Source organism: Phoca vitulina, unplaced genomic scaffold, assembly GCF_004348235.1.
Source record: "Phoca vitulina isolate PV1807 unplaced genomic scaffold, GSC_HSeal_1.0 scaffold45, whole genome shotgun sequence".
Classification (NCBI taxonomy): Eukaryota; Metazoa; Chordata; class Mammalia; order Carnivora; family Phocidae; genus Phoca; species Phoca vitulina.
The window spans coordinates 517,680-537,978 of NW_022589748.1; the positions used below are offsets into that span (position 1 = coordinate 517,680).

The 20,299-nt window shown below is 45.8% G+C and overlaps 2 protein-coding genes across 2 annotated transcripts in view; one reads left to right on the forward strand and one right to left on the reverse strand.

Moving 5' to 3' along the window:
- Positions 1 to 13,248, reverse strand: part of ZCWPW1 (zinc finger CW-type and PWWP domain containing 1) — a 31,411-nt gene extending 18,163 nt beyond the window's left edge. The window contains exons 1-9 of the mRNA XM_032431109.1: positions 13,203 to 13,248; positions 13,083 to 13,101; positions 10,904 to 10,985; positions 7,519 to 7,577; positions 6,545 to 6,768; positions 6,044 to 6,122; positions 5,105 to 5,192; positions 4,649 to 4,806; positions 4,323 to 4,442 (exon numbers count right to left, since the gene is read on the reverse strand). Of these exons, the coding sequence (XP_032287000.1) occupies positions 4,323 to 4,442; positions 4,649 to 4,806; positions 5,105 to 5,192; positions 6,044 to 6,122; positions 6,545 to 6,768; positions 7,519 to 7,546 (697 nt within the window). The 5' untranslated portion in view covers positions 7,547 to 7,577; positions 10,904 to 10,985; positions 13,083 to 13,101; positions 13,203 to 13,248. The remainder of the gene's footprint in view (positions 1 to 4,322; positions 4,443 to 4,648; positions 4,807 to 5,104; positions 5,193 to 6,043; positions 6,123 to 6,544; positions 6,769 to 7,518; positions 7,578 to 10,903; positions 10,986 to 13,082; positions 13,102 to 13,202) is intronic.
- Positions 13,249 to 13,759: 511 nt separating this feature from the next.
- MEPCE (methylphosphate capping enzyme) lies at positions 13,760 to 20,042 on the forward strand. The gene is made up of 4 exons (XM_032431140.1): positions 13,760 to 16,739; positions 18,193 to 18,411; positions 18,588 to 18,714; positions 18,841 to 20,042. Exons 1-4 carry the CDS (start codon positions 15,045 to 15,047, stop codon positions 18,891 to 18,893), a joined length of 2,094 nt encoding a protein of 697 aa, XP_032287031.1. The 5' UTR covers positions 13,760 to 15,044; the 3' UTR covers positions 18,894 to 20,042.
- The last annotated feature ends 257 nt before the right edge of the window (positions 20,043 to 20,299 follow it).

Below are 20,299 nucleotides of genomic sequence, written 5' to 3' on the forward strand. Positions count from 1 at the left end.
CCAGAACAAAACAAAACAAAAAGAGCTGCCAATGATAGTTTTTGATGTTTATAGAGGAGACCTACCAAGACTAGAAAAAAGAGTGGGAGAAGGGGCCAGGGACCATAAAAGTAAACACAGATTAATAAAATAAATGGTTGGTTGTGAAAATAATGAATATTCATGAGCAAATGAATGGAGAAAAGTCATCCTAATGATGTAGAACTAGGTATTTGTGTGGCTTGGGATAAAATTTCTAATGACAGCAACACACGGTTCTTTAAAGTTTCCTTTCAAACAACTTAGAAGAGAGGATGATGTGCTCCAGAAAACTGTTTGAGGCTCACGACACAGCTCTATGATAATGAAGACTGATGTCACAGACACACAAAGAACATTTCAGTGGACACCTGTTTCCTTGGGTTCTGTGATCCTTCCTCCTTCCGTTTCGCCCTCTCCCCACCCTCCACTCTTTCTGGCATTTTCCTCCTCCTTCTCCACTCAGTCTCCAAATGTTGGGATCCCAAAGCCCAGTCACGGGCCTTTGCTCCCATGCTACACTTTCTCCTGAGGCGAGCTCGCCCGTTCCTACAGGTTTGAGACCCATCTCCACACCTGACCACAGACAGATGAATAATACTTCTAGCTTTTGTTCTGAGCTCCAGATCCCTACAGGCACCTCGCTCTTTGACATCACCATTTGGATGTCTCACAAAGATCTCAAACCTAACAGGCCCAAACCCAAATGCTTGATCTTATCCCACAATGTGTTCTTCCTCCACTTTTCCCCACCTTCTCTCATGTAACTTGCTCAAGCCAGAAACCAATCATCTTTAACATATTCTCGTCTCTCTCTCACACAATATCCAATTCACTACCAAGTTTTGACAAGTTTACCTCTAAAACATATCTTAAAACCATCCACTTCTGTTTCCACTTTCATCATCCTCCTCCAAGCCACCAAAGTATCTAATCCTAGGACTCACTTGTCTACTCTTGTCCCTACATACTTCATTCGCCAATTAATCACCAAAGGGAGTCTTTTAAAATACTAATTTGATGACATCACTCCCCTGGTGAAGACTCATCAGTGGTTTCCCACTGCACTGAGGATAAAATCCTCACTTTGTACATTCATCCAGAGCCACTTTCCTGCCTTGCTTCTCCTTGCTCTCCAAACTCCAATCACACTGACTTCCTTTTAATACCCAGAATATGCCAAACTGCACTCTCCCTAAACTCTTTCTCCTACTCCTGCTCCTCCTTTGGATTTCAGCTTAACAGCCATCTCCTTACAGCTGCATTCCCTGACTGGCCCAATCTTGATTAGGTCTCCCTTATTTCCTGTGATGACACTCCATTCTTTTCCCTCACTTCATACAAATGGATTGTATTTATCAGATACTGCCCTTCCTCCTTCCTACTCCAGGAGGACTCACCTGTCCCTGGCAACTGGAAGAAACAGGAAGAGCAGTCCATTTACAGCCAGAGGCTTACATATTCACGACAATCACAATTTGACTCAATGAGCACTGCCTAAGGAGTGGAGTTTCCATTTCCCAGTGAAAATCCAATCCTTGCCTTAATACTGAGAGGTGCAGGAGATGGAACACCGCCACCCAGACCACCCAATTGCCCAAATGAGACTTACACCTCCAGCTCCTTATGTTACCATGTCATCATAACACAAGAAGCAGTTTATTGCCTTGGACTATCCTGTGTGATACCTAGAGTTTTCTTTTTCTTTTTCTTTTTTTTTTAAGATTTTTATTTATTTATTTGACAGAGATAACAAGAGCAGGAACACAAGCAGGGGGAGTGAGAGAGGGAGAAGCAGGCTTCCGGCTGAGCAGGGAACCCGATGCAGGGCTCGATCCCAGGACCCCGGGCTCATGACCTGAGCCAAAGGCAGACGCTTAACGACTGAGCCACGCAGGTGCCCCTGCCTAGAGTTTTCTTTTCTTTCTTTCTTTTTTTTTTTAGAGTTTTCTTTCAAGTACCTACAAGCCTGTTTTTGGTGCAAGCCTGTTTTCCCCCCAGATTGTTAAGTGTATTTATTTTCAAAATTTTAAACATACTAACATATCATCTGATCTCTTTTATTTCTCATTCTAAAATTTCCCAAAATTATCATGGTTATAACCTATATTTGTTTATTACCCAATACACTAAAACCATGAGTTCTATGAAAGAAAGGATTATCTATTTTGTTCACCGCTGTATTTCCAATACCTAGCACACTGCCTGGAATAGAACATAAGGCATTAATAACTATTGTTAAAAGAATAAATAAATCTATATCCATGTTTATCTTCCTTCCATCTAATCTCAAAGGCTAAAGTGTCCTTTCTAAGAATAAGCCCTGTGGCTCTCTTCTCATTCCCTTCAATCTCTCCTCTTTTGTTCTTCTTTTTTAAGTAGGCTCCGTGCCCAGAGTGGAGCCCAACACGGGTGCTGAACTCACAACCCTGAGATCAAGACCTGAGCTAAAATCAAGAGTCGGACGTTTAACCGACTGAGCCACCCAGTCACCCCAATCTCTCCTTCTTTATAAACAATTTTCCCTCAGCATATACATATGCTAACAACACACAGGTCAAATCTCTTTCTTTTAAAAGAAAGTTAAAAAAAGAAAAGCCGCCCCTCAACTCTACACCCACTCCCCTCTATTTACCATTTTCTTCATCCTGGTTTTCACATCTAAACTAATTGAAAAAGTACTTATTCTTCAACCAGCTAAACTGGCCATTCACCCTTACCAACCCATATGAGTGCTCTAATCAAGACCTTAGTAACTTCCTAACTGTAACATCATTGAGCATTTTCAAATCTTTATCCTCTTTGATGTCTCTGTAGCAGCAGTGGACAAGGCTAAACGCTTCCTCTTTCTTGAAATTTTCTCCTACCCTGACATCTGTGATGTCATACTCTCCTAGATCTCCTTCCACGTCCATAAGTTTTCTCTTAGTTCTTAGTTTTCTCCCCGTGCAGTTCTTCCTGTGCTCAACCCTAAACATTATGTTCCCCCTAAACATAATAGGTTTTCTATTCACTGCTCTTCTCCATGTCTTCCTCTTGGAAAATTTCATCCAGATTCCCAAATCCGTATTCCCGGATCTCTTTCTTGGATACTAAAGCTCTTTCTTGGATGCTAAAGCTCATCACAGATCCCCTAACTTGTTCAAAGCTGAATTCACCATCTGAAATGTGCTCTTTCTTCTATATTCTCCATTTCAAATGATGGTTCTTTCAGCCACTCAGGTCAGAAAACAGGATCATCCTGAAGGCCTCACTCTCCTTCACCTCTCAGATCTAACTGGCAACCATACCATACTGGTCTTTCCTCCTAAAAATCTCAACGTTGTCTCTTCTTCTTCACTGCTACTGTCTTCCTCACTTGGATCACTATTTCTGTGGGTCTAGTTGTGCTCCCACCAATTCATTTTCCATGCCAGTGGCAGGGTGAGCTTTCTAAAATACAAATCTTACCAAGTTTTCCCTACTTAATGCCAGTGGTTCCTCTTTACCTTTTTTTTTTTTTTTTTTTAAGATTTTATTTATTTATTCGACAGAGAGAGACACAGCGAGAGAGGGAACACAAGCAGGGGGAGTGGGAGAGGGAGAAGCAGGCTTCCCACAGAGCAGGGAGCCCGATGCAGGGCTCAATCCCAGGACCCCGGGATCATGACCTGAGCCGAAGGCAGATGCCCAATGACTGAGGCACCCAGGCACCCCTCCTCTTTACTTTTAAAATAAAATTCAAAAAAAAAATTAAATTAAATTAAATTAAATTAAAATTCCTTAGCCTGACATGTAAGGCCCTTGCATGCTTCTAGCCTTATCTCCCCCTACAACCGCCTACCCACCCCCATACACCCAAAAGCTACAACCATTAGCTCTCCTCCATAACTCTGCCAATAAATATCACTCTGACCCCCATCCCCCCCTCGGTTCACCTGACTAAATTATACTTCTGACATATGGCTCAAAACGTATCTTTTCTTGGAAACTTTTCCAGATCTACTCCCGACTTGCAGCTTTCTTGTTTGCCTTTCTCACAAGCCCGCTTCCCTTCCAACAGGCATATATTAATTTCTTCTGAATTTATTCAGCACCTCCTAAAATTGCTGGTATATAGTAAGCACCCAACAGCTATGGATTATATGACTGAATAAATGAATTAATGAATTCTTTCTCTTCCATGGCATATCCCTGACAAGTAGCTATGAGAGATAAATTACAGTCTTTGCAGAATTTCCTCCAGCAACCTAACCCTTGCCTCTCTCCGTCTCTATCTTCAATTTTCAAGCCCAGGTAAGTTTTCCAAATCATGCTGAACTCACCAAAACCACCGCCTTCTCCTTTTTGTTGGTTTCTGGTCTGAGAATCATCTTGAACTGGTTTTTTCAGTTGGTCTTTCTGTCTCTGCTCATGTCCACTTTGGGCCTTTTCCATTTTCTCATCTTCTGGGAAGACAAAACAAAACATTGTAGGGTAGGGAGATGAAGAGAATGTAGATAGTAAGGGCCAGTGAAAGAAGGAAGAAGAATCATAGCCTAAGAGTTTCAAGCCTTGGGCTGAAGATTCTCTGCCTGCCCACTGTCCCATTCCCTAATTCTGTGCCATAGGTACTTGAGCCAGATGTCAAAGTATATCTGACTGTACTTACGAGCTCCCTTCTTTCCTTTGCTTAGGGAAGGGCTGTTGAATTTCTTCTCAGACGGTGCAGGATCTGGCTGGCCTGGCTTAGATGTCTTTATCACAGAGGTTACTCCAGCTTCCTCAGTGGCTGAAATCTCTAGAATATGTGGTGCCATTACCCTCTCTCTGAAAATAATATTTTTTTCTTTAATGAAAAGACAAGAAGGAGGAATATGTCATACCCTCCTTTTGAAAAAAAAAAAACCCAAGGGTAAAAGTCAGGAAGATAGAAGAATCCTAGGCTCTCTAAGGCTTCCTGAGGCCATTTTATCCATCTACTTGCCTATTTTTCCCAATTCAAACAGGTATCTTTCCTGAGCTGAGAGAAATTCATAGAGATATGAGAACGACTAGATAGACAGATAACCATTTACCAATGCTAAGTCCACCCTGTGGTCAACTCGCCTCACTGGGATAAACTTACCCATCAGCATTGTCATTATCAGTAGAAGAAGCAATTCCTGGTTCCTTGTTTAATTGGGTGCATCTTACGGGCTGGGCACGGGATGTCTCTGCAAAATCAAGGCTAGATCCCATCTCTCCCAAAACAAAATACTATATGCAGAGAAGCAATTAAGAAAATACTGATTTGATTATTTCCAAATGGCAGCCTTCCATTAAAATGTCTTCCACCTGTTGTCTGGAAGAGCCCACCTTTGGAGTTTTGTCATATCACAGAACTTTAAGTCTTTAGATTCTCAGAAAAAAAACTACAAATCTGTATCTTTCGGCAAGTCTTTCCAGATTGATCTGCCTTATTCCAGGATAGCCAGGTAATGTCAATTTTATTTTGTGTACATACCAGAAATTTTACACCACTGTGTTTTATATCATTTGTTCCTGAAACTTTCTCTAAGAATAGAAGTATACCTACGAATAGCTGAAAACATCAAACTATTCCCCTTCTCCTCAGGACATACGGTGAAGTCCTCAGGGCCTACACTATAGAGTTCTTTATTCCAAAAGTCAAATCCCTGAGCATAATGTTAAAACAGTATTGGAATCAGAAATATACAAGGGTAGGTGGAAACTACGTTCTTCGAATCCGAGAAATACAATTTATCGTTTCTAAGTAGATTGTAAACATGTAAAAATGAATTTAAGTTACATTTTAAAAAACAATCTGAGACTATATTTTTATTCTGAAGTCAATGTAACTCACTTTTCTAAAAGCCTGTACCCCCTGTCTAAGGTGGTTTATAGTCCTGTTGATAGAAGATGAACTATTTAAAAATATTTCAAAGTCCATCTAGTATTTCCTTATTTAGAAAACTTGAAGGAAGGAGAACAGATGTCATCTTACTCTACCCCTCAGATAACAGTTTGTCTAACTGAAATCTTCTTCTCTCACTATAAGCCATACCCAAGCACTCCTGGAGGGACTTCCGTAGCACAATCTGGACAATCTCCTCAAATTCTGCATTGGTGAGACTTGCTCTTTCCTACAGAGACAAGGGCAGAAGAGGAAAACCACTCGTCTATCCCCGGGTCTCCTCTCTGACCAGTCAGGGAAGACTCTTTTACACGAGGCAGTAAGTTCGCAAGGCTGCAAGCATGAAGTCAATGTCCCTAAGGATTCTATACACTCTATCCCAGATTTCCTGGGAATAAAGGAGTAAAAGAAAAGGAAAAGTTTTTAAAGTCTCCGACCACATCTACTCTCACCTCCATCCCACCTCAACCCCTACCCAGCCATTATTTCCAGCTAAAGGCTTTCACCAAGATTTTTTGTTTTACCTCTTTGAGAAGAAAATAGAAGCCCCAAGAAAGGAATAAAAACTGAAAGTTCCTCTACATAAAAGACCGTTTAGACTGGATATCTAGGAGAAACTGTCCCACTAGAACCCGTCAATGAGACTGATACCTTTTCTTTCTTCACTGCTTGCTTGTCTTGAGGCTTTCCTTTATTCTCCTGGCCACCGCTTGGACCATTTTCTGTGGTTGCTTTCTCTTCCTTCTTCTCTGACCTGGCCTTTGGGGAACTGATCCCCAGGGTCTCCTCCTTGGGTGGGTTAGGGCTATAGCACATCAAGCTATGCAATTTTTGTGCAGGTGGGGCAAAGGTTTTCTTTGGCCCCTTCCCACATTCTGAAAGAAATTTGATTATCAAATGGAATTTATGAAACACAGAGTCTAGCACAGAAAGCGTTTGCACTGCCCATTGACTGGGGATATCAGAATTATCTGGAGAGAGCTTTTTAACAAAATCTGATTACTAGGCCTCTCCTCTCCCACCCCACCCCACCCCCTGAGATTCAGATGAAATAGTTGGGAGTGAGGCCTAGGAATCTGTCATTTTACAAGGCCATCTAGATTATTCTGATGCCGAGTTTAGAAACTACTGAGTAGTTCAAAGGTGACAAATATGAACACGCAGGAAGATGAGTATTTCAAATGGAAATTTTTAAAATTTGCTCATTTTAACTTTAAACAAAATTTTATGGGAAATTAGAAAAATTGGAGGGGAAAGAAAACAAACTAGTACAACGAAAATTACACTGATCCTCCCAGGTATAAGTAGTATCTTTTTCTTCTCAGCTTCCACAACACTTCATGCATCTCTGGTGGCATTTACCACATTCAAACTTGTGTTATAGATATTAAAATATCTTTTGTCTCCATATGAGCTCGTACATTTCTTGAGATGGGCTGCTTCTAAGTCATACACATTTCACTCAAAGTTTCTAGAAAAGTAGTAACTTTAACAAAGTGCAAGCAAAATATATATGGACTGAGCTTCCCTTTGGTGGGAAGGGCATCGAAATGACCAAGGACTGAGAAAGAAGGGAAAACTGAGAGAAACGTATAAAATGTGAACCTCCTTCACTCTTGACTCACCTTCTTTACTCTGCAATGTTGTCATCATTCAGCTCAGAAGCTACACTTTCTTTGTGCCTCTGTTAGAAAAAAGAAAGTAACTGCTAGAACTCTGATTGAACATGATTTTAAACTTTCTTCTCTGTCTTCTTGGGCTCAGGATCTTTTGCCTGGGACTCCTGAGCTACATTTTCGGCCCTCTGGACTACACTTCTACCTCCTCAGCAGCGTCAATCACATGCCAGGGGATAATGAGAGTTACTGTTTTAAAGATAAGCAACAATCCTCAGTGTTTTAAGTGCCTAGAGTCCTGTCCTACATAAGGCAGGCACTAGTCAATAGTGGAAGTGGTAGTGGTAGTGATGAGTTAAAAAAAAAAAATTCACTTAGTAAATTTTGAAGATATTATTGGCTTTATTCAATGATTCATGAATTGGGCAGCATCTGATCTAGCGGGTACAAAGAAACTCAGAGGAGCTGTACGAAATGAAAGCCTTGTACTGGAAGGAGGAGCAGGAACAAGGAAGGTACACTAGGCAAAAAAGGACATTAGCTATGGCAAGTTTACTTTCCTGTAGGAGATGGTAGGGGTCTGTTAGGCACATTACCTAACTAGTGCTGATCAGGTGATTCCTGATGGGCTGTAAACTAAGATTCTATTTCTGGGAGAGCCAAAACTTTAAGTCTTGTTTTGGTGACATGGGGCTTAACAGAAGCAACTGCATTTTGGGCCTGTTGTCTTGTTGTTAACAGATGGAAGCATCAATAGTAGTAATAGGAACGGTCCTGGGAGTTAAAAAGTAAGAGTTTTCGGGGCGCCTGGGTGGCTCAGTCGTTAAGCGTCTGCCTTTGGCTCAGGTCATGATCCCAGGGTCCTGGGATCGAGCCCCTCATCGGGCTCCCTGCTCAGCAGGAAACCTGCTTCTCCCTCTCCCACTCCCCCTGCTTGTGTTCCCTCTCTCGCTGTCTCTCTCTGTGAAATAAATAAATAAAATCTTAAAAAAAAAAAAAAGTAAGAGTTTTCTTCAGAAGGATAAACTCATCTCACAAGGTTCTCCTAAACACTTAAGACACAAATAATCTGGCAATTCTCTGACCTAATTCAGAGGTCCCTATGCATAGAGAACCCCCCCTTTTTAACATCACCATAATCTTTATCTACCCTTTACTTAGATCTTCTAGTCCAATAAATTTTCCAATGTGCTGGATTCTAGCAGTCTCTATTTGAGGCTCAAAAATATTTGGTAACCGGCAGAGGTCCCCAGGAAAGCTAGTAATAGGAATCTAATACCTTCACTCTATATCCTATAGCTATCTACTCGCAGATGTTCTATACCACTTCAGTGTGCTTCATCATTACCAAAATTGTGACTAATAATAATAGATGACACTTATTGAGCACCAGCTATATTCTTTCCCCTTTACATATGTCATCTCATTTAATTCTCACAGTAAATCTTTCAGATCGGTACTTTTTTACACTTGGAGAAATTGAGGTTTAGAGGGATTTAAACATAATAGGTAATTGATAGATTATAATTCAGGTTTTGAAAGTCTGTGCTAATTAACTGTGGCATGGTATATCCCAATAGTCTAATTCAGTGCTTCAAACCCATTTTAATATCACAGCACACATAGAAAGCATATATTAAAAAGACACGCTGAAATACACAGAAAATTATATTTCCAGGTATTCTGCAGTAAAAGGATCAGGCTTTTCACAGCCATAGACAACTGAGGGGTGGGAGTAGGGGGACCTCCAGCCACATCAAAGGCTGAAGAGATCAGTATCTGCACACAGCTATAAGCCATTTGCCGCCTAGCAGAGTGCCAAGACTCATCTTGTGACGTTGCAATAATTTGTATATTTTTTTCCAATTTGCTTTCCACTATCGATACTATTTCTACTCAGCAATTAGAAGAAAAATGCCCTGGTTTTATCAGCTTAAACTTCTTATAACCCTTCTACCCAGTTTTCTTTAGGCTTAACACATGTAAGCCATTCTTATTTTTATAACAAGCATTGTAGCTCTGGGAGGGTCTACAGAGGTCATAAAGTGCCAGCTCCCCTTTTTACAGATGAAAAGAAATATACAAAACGCAATTAAGTGATTTGCCCAAAGCCTCAGTGTTAATACATGGTAGAGCCAAGACGAACCCAGGCCTTTTGCCTCTAAATTCTACTAATAACACATCTATTCTGCTCAATGATCTTATTTCTGGCTGTTGGTTTTGAGTAATTTGAAGGCCCTGGAACTGAAACTCAATCTTCCAACTATGTCATCTCCCACTATAAAGAGACCCAAAAGCAGCATAAAATGGATCTTATATATAAGATATATACACATGCCTTTAAAGGATATGAAAATTTTAGACCCTCAAATGACCAAACTATAGTGAACATTCAGTTGCTCAGGGTATAGAGTTCCTCCCTCTAGATCCCAAGATGAATTCAAAAGGTATTGGGGGCTTGACTTAGTGTGTGTACAACATGGCTAAGTGTATTTTCAAATTATCTTTTGGTATTTTTCTGTTCCTTGTATTACTTCTATAAATGTGAATAATTCAGGTGTGCAGTTCTGCAGCAACTACTTTTCCTCTGTATTAAGGAGCACATTTCCTCACTATTTCCATCTTAACTCATCACCACCAACCCCTAAGTTGACTGACTCTAGGAAAAAAGGCAAGTGGGTAACTGGGGGAGAAACACTGCAGCAAATTGGTCTTCTTTATGATAATTCTAAATAGAAGCTAGAAACTGAATAAAATTAGGCTGCAAAATGAATATTAATTTGACCACAAATGACAAACACTTCTCTCAGATTCCAGAATTCCAAAAAAGATCATGAGAAGTCCCTATAAAGGTAATATAAATTATAAGGTGAGCTATACTAAATGGGGAAAGCAAAATAAAAATTAGTGTATTTGAGATGACAATATTTGATTTTTTAAAATGTGCATCTACATAATATGGTTGTTTATCCATAAACTATCTCTGGAAGAATACACAATAAACTGACAAAAGTGAGTCTCTAGGAAATAGAACTGGGTGGCTGGGGGTGGAAGAGAGCTTTTTACTGTGCCCCCTTGCATATCTCTAGCATTTTATAACATGCTGATGTTACCACATCAAAAGTGATTTTTTTACTCCAAATTCTTTAAATAAAATAGAGTGTTTTGATCCACCTAAAAATGGAAAAATTTCCAGCATTTAGGTTCAAATCATTACCTAAACCTATACTGACCTCTCTAGGCCAAAGTATGTTACTGGCGCCCCAACAAACGGGATAAAATTGTGGATCACTATAATAAGATATAGTAAATTTATAAGCAGCATTATATAATAATTCCCCTTAATCTAGAATGTGTTTGATGAAGAACATTACTTTTAAAGAAAATATCTAACCTGATCAATAGAGAAGGGAAAGCCAAGAAGTCACTTTCTGACAACTCAAGTCTCTGCTCCTCTGTTTCAGACGAATTTTCTTCTTCCACAATAAGAAATATTAAAATGTAGTACAGAGAGAGAGAAATTTTTTTAAAACCAGACAGTTAATAAATACACAAAATACCACCAACTTTCATCTGACCAGCTACTAAATAAGCAAGGGCTCTGGAGCCAGGAATAACATTTGAAGGATTTTTTGTTTTGTTTCTGTTTTTACCTCAGATTGGGGGGGGGGGAATCCAATAAAGCTTTAAGTATGAAAGTAAAGGAAAATTGCACTATCAGATCCTACCCACTCAACTTAAGTAAGAAAGGTGAAAAGGGGAAAAAGAACTTGGAAATAACGAATGAAGGGAACTAAGGGAAGGTGAATGAGGTGTTCCAAAAAAGAGTAAGTTTTCTTTCACTTAGAACACTAAAGGTCATCACAGTGATTTTAAGATGAAATCGTCTCCTTCAGCAGTTCTCAAAGTGTGATCCAAAGACCCCTGGGGGTCCCCTACCTTTTCTGACTACTTATCCATGTTAGGCTGGATTTTCTCATATACTTCAACCAACACAAGCTATCATAACAGATTGAATTCAGAAACAGATAAAAATCTAGCTGTCTTCTATTAAGCCAGATATGAAAGAGACTTGCAAAAATGTAAAACACCACCATTCTTCACACTAAATTTCTTTCATTTAGGAAAATGTTTTTCATAAAAATATTATTTATATCAACATAATTATTAATTATAACATATTATTTTAACATTAAATAATTTAAGTGTTCTCATTTCAAGTTCTAATATGTTAATACCAATAGATATAAAAGATACATAGCTATAAACCAATCTTTGGAATCCTTCATAACTTTTAAGAGTATAGGAGGGTTCTGAGGCCAATAAGCTTGAGAACTGATCTAGCTAAATAACAATTCAGTTATGTCAATATTTTTCAAAAACCGTTAACCTTCCTCCCCCCATTTAGAATGTGTTCACAAATTTCTCTCTCCTAACTATCCAATTATTCCCTCTTTATATTGTTCCTGGAATCCTCGGTCTAAGAGAATACAAGTAAACCCTTTAGAATTGTCCTCAGACACACAGTCTGCACAGGCTCCATGAGCCTGGAAAACTTTATTTAAAATCTCCTTTAAGGGCACCTGGGTGGCTCAGATGGTTAAAATCTCCTTTAAGCTCGAGCCTGATTTCCTTTTGGCATCAATGTCTAATGGCATGTGGACTCCTGCTTATTTTCATGCCCCCATTAATAACCATAGTGGGTTTTTTCTTTTTTTTTTTTTTTCCCCTCAGCGAGCATAATTTCACAAGAAAGAAGGTAAAAACAAGATTCCAGCTACCTTTACTGCCCACACCTACCAAGACATTTACTGTGGTAACTGCCTGAACTAAACCTTGTCCAGAATCTTATCAATAAATGAACGAAGCTTATTCGTTCAGAGAGCCAGGGAGCACAAAGATATGGCCACTCAGCACCAAAATACGGGTTTTCTTTCGTGAGCGCTGATTTCATTCTAACTCTTGCTATCCGCCAGCTGCAACACTTCCACAGGTGCCCGTTACCGACCTCTAACTCGACTTTGTGTGGTGTTTTCACTTAAAGGAGCACATTCCTATGAACCCCCAGATCCCTGCACCATTTCCCCTCACAAGGTGCCAAGGTCTGGAACAGTAAAAGTCCGAATTCCACCTTCCTAACCAGAGGGAAGAATTTCTGGGGATCCGCATTTTCCCGCTCTCTTCTCTCACCAATTTGCTTTTAAGGACGGCAATTAAGATCGAAGGTACCAGAACCAAAAGTCCTTGACTCCCCTCAGTGGATAGAACAATGGCTTGCTAGCCTCTCTTCCACCTCAGGAACCCCCGCCATGAGATAATCTCCCCTCAGCTGCCTGCCCGCATCCCCACCCCCAGTGGAGGCACCAGCATCCTCATTCCCGCTCAGCCCGTCGTTGCCCGCCAGAATATTGGGTGACTTTTGTTTGTCTGTTTGTTGCGGGTAGGTTTGCGGTAGAGATTCTGAGGAGGGATGAGAGTTGGTTGTCGTCCTGAAGAGAAAACTCCTCAGGCGACGGGTGTGAGGATTGGCAGCGCCTAGCACTTTCATCTGCAACCAGAGAAGAGCCAGCTACCTTCTGGAACAAGGAGAACCTAAAGGCAAGGAGCAAAATGAGCCACTGCAGCAATTCTGCAAACCCCTCCAACCGCGACCCAGCTTTCCCGCCACCAAGAAGAGGCGTGAGGACACACACTAGCTTCGCTGCCACCCCAGCGGCGTGCTTCCAGGACTGAGACGCATGCCCAGTTGAAGGTGCTTCTGCGTTTGCGCAGCTGTTACTTCCGCCATATTCCAACCGAATGCCCCGTAAAACTACAAATCCCATAATCCTTAGTGGCCTCACTTTTTTAGGCGGCAGGAGCAGCGCCTGATCGTTCATGAGGCACATCTTTCTTTTACTAACTTTTCTCTCTACCCCAGACTGCCTTTTCCTTCTCCTTTTCGTTTCCTGATTCCTATTCTTCCTTTTAGTTTCCTTCACGCCCTATCTTGATATTTTAGTTGAGACTATCCGCAACCCGACTCTCGCCTCTCCCGCCTTCTTCTCTGCCACAGGACCCACTCCCCAACCTCTGTTGGCAGGGAGAACGCGCCACTTTAGCACCCTGTGGAAAGGGCGCCGAATAGCTTCTTCCCCATTGGCCGAGGCAGGGGGCCCAAAGCAGGCCGAACCCTCTTCCCCGCCCACACTCGTTTTTATATAAGGCTGCGTGAAGACAGCGTGTGTTTGGGAAGGCCTGCGTGCGAGGTGGCGGTGGTGGTAGTGAATGTACTGCTATTGGTGGCTGTGGTGGGCGTCGGGTCGCAGTCCGCGGGCTGGGGGCTCGCGCGCAGGCGTCGGGTGGTGGGAGGAGGTGTTGGTGCCAGGGTTGTGGGTGTGGAGGCGGAGAGGAGGGCGTGGTGTCCCCAGGTGATCGCGATTGGGGTAAGGCGGAGGAGCGAGAGAACAACTCGGCCATTTCGGGGGAAGAGGAAGTTGGACAAGATCGGCTGCTTTAGTGCCTTTTTTTTTTTTTTTCAGTTCAGCAGAGAATATTTCCCAGGGGGGTGAGTTACAATGACTTATTGTATTTTACTGAGAACAGTTCGTAGGAAAACTGTCTGTACGCTCCTCTCCTTCCCTTCCTCTACTTTTAGGCTCACCCTCCGTTCCCTCGGAAGCCTTTCTAAGTAGGGGGTAATGGGGAGGAAGGCGACCAAATTATGAATAATTCATGAGGTCCGCCCCATTCTTTGGACACGCCCCCTCCAAGTCGTGCTGACGCACGTTGCGTGTACCAAATCTGAGGAAGCGACGTAACAGTCCCCGCCCCTAGGGTGCAGGGCGGGGCGTTAGCTCCAGCACGTGCTGTATCTACCCGCGCAAGCCCAAAAGGGTGTGCGCAGGCGCTGCCCGCTAGGGGGAGGAAGGAGGCGGGGTAGGGAGGTTGCTGGGTTTAGAGCCGGGCGGAGACCGCTGAGACTCATTCCTCAGGAACAAGGGTCGGGTGTCAAGGAGACCTTTTCACACCAGCTCCCCGTCCCCCGCCTACGGTGGGTGGGATCGCGCGGCAGAGACAAAGGATATCAGTAGGGACGGACATAGCTGCGAAGGGAAGTAGGGTGTCAGTTTGGGGTGGTGGGCTTTTTGGGGGGGGCTGAGGTGGGCTATATTTAAACTCCCGGAGCCGTTAAGTTGGTTCGTACTCATGCGCGCGCAACCAGGGTGGTGGCGGAGTGCGCATGCGTGATTCAGGGGCGAGAGGAACGCGCTTTAGCAGTGCGCGCTCGCGACGAAGCGGTAGTGGTGGAGGAGAAAGGGGTTGGCGCACGCGCGGTTGATTCCTCGAGTTCGGTTCTCGCGGGCATCTTGTTTTGGTCTCGCGGGCGAGTGGGGCGCGCTTCGGGGGAGGCGCTTGGGCGCGAGACTAGGCGAGAAGAGCAGAGCTGCGCGCGCACTCGGGGAAGGGGGGAAGGGAGCGGGCTCTAGGGAGGGGGGTTAAGCCCCCAGTCCCCCCCCTCGTTGCCCTCGACTGGGACGGAATAAGGGGAGGAAATGATCGAGATGGCGGCGGAGAAGGAGCCGTTTCTGGTGCCGGCCCCGCCGCCGCCGCTCAAAGATGAGTCGGGCGGAGGGGGCGGCCCCACGGTGCAACCGCACCGAGAGGCCGCCTCCGGGGAGCTCTGCGGCGGGACGCAGCGTGGGCTGGGCCCGCGCGCACAGTCGGCGGGGGCCCCGGCTTCTGGGGCTGGCAAGGAGAACCCTGGGGCTACATCCACTCGGGGAGGCCAGTCGCAGCAGCAACGAGGGGGCGGCCCCCAGGCGCAGTCGCATGGGGAGGCCCGCTTGTCGGATCCCCACGGGCGAGCCGCTCCCCCTGACGTGGGGGAGGAGCGACGGGGAGGGGGCGGAACAGAGCTGGGCCCCCCTGCCCCTCCTCGACCCCGAAATGGCTATCAGCCCCACCGGCCCCCTGGGGGAGGCGGGGGCAAGAGGAGAAATAGTTGTAACGTAGGGGGAGGTGGTGGAGGCTTCAAACATCCGGCCTTCAAGAGGCGCAGGCGGGTTAATTCGGACTGTGATTCTGTGTTACCCTCCAATTTTCTCCTGGGGGGCAATATCTTTGATCCACTGAACCTGAATAGTCTCCTGGATGAGGAAGTGAGCCGCGCACTCAATGCAGAGACCCCTAAGTCATCTCCACTTCCGGCCAAGGGGCGAGATCCAGTGGAAATCCTCATCCCCAAAGATATTACTGACCCGCTCAGTCTCAATACTTGCACTGATGAGGCCCAGGTAGTTCTTGCATCGCCACTCAAGACTGCTCGGAAGCGGCATAGACACCGGGGACAGCACCACCAGCAGCAGCAGCAGGCAACTGGAGGGAATGATAGCCACTCTGTGCTCCCCACAGCCCCCCTCACTCCCTCACTCCATGGGGAGGGCACCACACAGCAGCAGCGGCATAGGGGCCAGAACCGGGATGCCCCCCAGCCCTATGAACTCAACACAGCCATCAACTGCAGGGATGAGGTCGTGTCTCCCCTTCCGTCTGCCCTACAGGGTCCCTCAGGCTCCCTTTCAGCCCCTCCAGCTGCCTCAGTTACCTCTGCACCCCCGTCTTCCTCCTCACGACATCGCAAACGTCGCAGGACTTCCAGCAAGTCAGAGGCAGGGGCTAGGGGTGGAGGCCAGGGTCCCAAGGAAAAGGGCCGAGGGAGTGGGGGAGGCCGCCACCACCACCATCACCACCACCACCACCACCACCACCTCCACCCATTACCTGCAGCAGGCTTCAAAAAGCAACAGCTCAAGTTCCAGTATGGGAATTATTGCAAGTACTATGGTTACCGCAATCCTTCCTGTGAGGATGGGCGCCTTCGAGTGTTGAAGCCTGAGTGGTTTCGGGGTCGGGACGTCCTAGATCTGGGCTGCAATGTGGGCCATCTGACCCTGAGCATTGCCTGTAAGTGGGGTCCATCTCGCATGGTGGGCCTGGATATCGATTCCCGGCTCATCCACTCGGCCCGCCAAAATATTCGACACTACCTGTCTGAGGAGCTGCGTCTGCCATCCCAGACTTCTGAGGGGGACCCAGGGGCAGAGAGTGAGGAAGGGACTGTAACCGTCCGAAAGAGAAGCTGCTTCCCAGCCTCACTGACAGCCAGCCGGGGTCCCATTGCTGCACCCCAAGTGCCCTTGGATGGAGCGGACACATCAGTCTTCCCCAACAATGTTGTCTTCGTCACGGTAAGAGGGTCCGAAGGCTCTTGGGATAGGGGCCAGGTGTGAAGATGAGATTAAATGGGAACAAGACCCAGGGAAGTTAAGACACAGAGAGATTTCTGCATGTACTCTTTGCTAGAACCAGATCCTCAAGGGTCTGAATCTGTGAATGACTGCTGAATGTCTCCCTTTCTATAACCTGGAAAGGTAGGGGCTCTAACCTGGGCTCCTTTGTCATGACTACTGGCCCCAAGATGGGGTTGGACTCCTTTTGCCCTGCTTCCGGCCTGGACTGTAATCCAGACTAGTCCGCCTTCCCTTGCTTGCTGCTGCTGCTCACTCGGAGACTTGATCCAGATGGAAAGTTGTCCTCCAGCGCACTGAATGGTGGTGCACGAAGGGATAGGTGTCAGACACGGAATGCCTTGGGGTGGGAGCAGGATTTAGGGTAGTGCCTAATATTTTGATAGGGACTTTGATCCAGAGTTGGTTGAAGAATGTTGGTGGTCAGAACCCCAAGTGGCTTGGTCAACCTCATGTTGACCCTAGATAGTGGGATAGGTAAGAGTCAGAGTCCTCTGCAAGAGGGGAGGGTATTTTGTCTTCAGAGTGTCTGTCCCCTGACTGCACATAGCTCTCCATAGAACACTCCGGTTCGGCCATCTGCAGGAACAGTTGGTGGTGGCGGGTTGGGTTAAGCCTGCAAGAATGGACTTTGCAGAAGGTGTTGATGAGCTTATCATCTAGAAAAGGTTTCCTAAGGGCTGGGGCTCTTTACTTCTCCCCGAGAAAGGAAATAGGCCTGGAACTTTGCCAGCCCCAACTCCAGGGAAGGAACCACAGGTTGGTTCCCTTTCAAACCTGGGTTAAGTCCCTCTGCATAACATTGAGTCACTCAGCTTAATGTTTGTGGGGTGGGATTAAGTACTGGATGGAGTCTCGGGAGAACCCTTGTTCTTTGAAATTTCACCCCAGTTTTGGAGACCTCTTGGGTAATTTGCTCAATTTAAAATTATCCATGCTCCCTTTTTATGTTTGGCTTACTACCAACAGAAAGCAGGGGCAGGAGGGTGTAAAGCAAGAAAATGAGACTCAAGAGGGCACCATTTGGGAGTTAGTCTGACAAGTGTCAGAGAAGGTTGTGGCCAAGGGCTAAGGTAAGGCTATAGGACTTTCTGTCTTAGAGGCTGCAGAGCGGGGCGCCTGGGTGGCTCAGTCGTTAAGCATCTGCCTTTGGCTCAGGTCATGATCCCAGGGTCCTGGGATCGAGCCCTGCATCGGACTCCCTGCTCCTCGGGGAGCCTGCTTCTCCCTCTCCCACTTCCCCTGCTTGTGTTCCCTCTTTCGCTGTGTCTCTCTCTGTCAAATAAATAAATAAAATTCAAAAAAAAAAAAATAGAGGCTGCAGAGCAGGTTGGGGGGGGGCAGTGGTTCTTTTTATTGCCTCTGTTGACCTTGCCCCCAATTCTTGCTTCAGGGTAACTATGTGCTGGATCGAGATGAGCTGGTGGAGGCCCAAACACCCGAGTATGATGTGGTGCTCTGCCTCAGCCTCACCAAGTGGGTGCATCTGAACTGGGGAGATGAGGGGCTAAAGCGCATGTTTCGCCGGATCTATCGGCATCTGCATCCTGGGGGCATCCTGGTCCTAGAGCCCCAACCTTGGTCATCCTATGGCAAGAGAAAGACTCTCACGGTGAGTTGGGATTCGGGTGGATATTGCGATATCCTTCCTTTAGTTGGGGCAAGAAAGGCCTCAAGGAAACAGAAAGAGAAGTACTTTCTGAACAAGGTGAATAGTTCCCCAGGGTGGGCATCATTCACCAGGGCAGAAGCCAGCAAGCTGAAGTGGTCCCCTGCCCTTCTCCCTAGGAAACAATCTATAAGAACTACTATCGAATCCAGCTGAGGCCAGAGCAGTTCAGTTCCTACCTGACATCCCCAGAGGTGGGCTTCTCCAGCTATGAGCTCGTGGCTACACCCCACAACACCTCCAGAGGTAAGGCTGGCTGACGGGAGAGGATGGGGGGCCGCGGATGGTGAGGGGGGTCTTGGCAGAGAGGATGCAGATCCCGTGGAGTCTTGAAGTCCCGCCAGCCCTACTGATCGCACACTCTCTCCCCAGGCTTCCAGCGTTCTGTGTACCTGTTCCACAAGGCCCGTTCCCCCAGCCACTAAGTGGCCCCCTGAACAGAAAGTGTGAAGAAGCTGCCCACTGCTCTTAAGGACCTGGGGGGAAAGGAAAGTATCCCGAGGTCTTTCCTTTTTGGCTCCAAAAAATAGTTTCCTTTCATGGATCTGCAAAGAACGCTTTTCCTCTGTTGCCGCCCCAGCCCCCTCCCTACACCTCTGGCCTCCGAGCAGCAAGCCCAGCTGTGCTGGGGGTGCCGACGTCGTCCTCTCCCCCCAGCTCACTGGGCTGGATGGCGTGGACTGTTCTCGGGTGTGGGGGGGCGGGTAGCAAGTTCTCTGGCCTCTTCCTCCTGTTCTCCAAAAGAGATTTCCATTTCTCCTCAGCCCTTGTCCCTCGCTGCGTTTCAGCGACCACAGATAAATGGACTGAGGGTTAAGAGGGGGAAGTCTGGCAGGGAGGCATGCAGGTACTGTGAAAATCCTTCCCTCTGCTGACCCCCACGGGGAGAGGGGGTTGGGTTTGGAATGTAAGAACAGCACAATAAATTTGATGTTTAGGGCAGTGGCCCCCACACTTGTGTCTGGCACTTTCTAGCTAATGGGGAAGGGATGGTGCCTCCCATTAGAACCTGCGCTTCCTCTGCCCAAACGAGTCTCAAGAAGAGGACAGATTTTTCAGTGGTTGGGAGGACTGAGTTGAATGCTAGTCAAATCTACACACAACTAAACAACTCTAATCAGGAAGGAGGGATATAATGTGAATTTTTATGTGAAACTTGAAGCAAAGAGTCCATCTCCCCTCCCCAAAAAACCCACTGACAAGAATTTTTTTGTGGGAGCTTTGGACAGAAGGCTAACTTTGGAAGAATTAACAGTGGAGCTGAAGTGGAGCTAGGAAAAGGCACTACTGATCAGACCACCCACCCACCTTTTTTGTGATGTGCAACTGGATGAATAGGCAATTAACGTGAAACTCTTCAGCAGCTCCTCAAGTGTTCCTGGAACTTTGAATATTCATTCAACAAATATTGAGCACTCTTGGATCTGGTGTAAACAAGATGGGCAAGGCCCCTAGAGGTAAAAGCAAGGAAGTAATTTCAATAACTGGGTGCAAATAGCCCGCTGTCTTGCAGGGTCCTTGAGCCAGGTAATTAGGGAAGGACTGCCTGAAGTTTAACAGACTGAGACCCACCCACATGTTAAAGTGATCAGAAATAAGTAGTGCAGGGGCACCTGAGTGGCTCAGTGGGTTGAACATCAGACTCCTGGAAGTTCTGCTTCCGGCTCCGCGCCGAGCGTGGAACCTGTTTGGGACGCTCTCCTGCTCCCTCCCATCTCCCCCTACCCCCTCACACATGCTTTCACTATTTAAAAAAAAAAAGTGCAAAGTAACGACGTGGTCCTATGACCGAAGTAAGGGGAAGAGGTGGGACAGTGTTCTCAACTTGCCA

Coding starts and splice junctions, on each gene's coding strand:
- MEPCE (XM_032431140.1), top strand. CDS start 15,045: ATGATCGAGATGGCGGCGGAGAAGGAGCCGTTTCTGGTGCCGGCCCCG. Junction 16,740..18,192: donor ACAATGTTGTCTTCGTCACG/GTAAGAGGGTCC, acceptor TTCTTGCTTCAG/GGTAACTATGTGCTGGATCG. Junction 18,715..18,840: donor ACCCCACAACACCTCCAGAG/GTAAGGCTGGCT, acceptor CTCTCTCCCCAG/GCTTCCAGCGTTCTGTGTAC.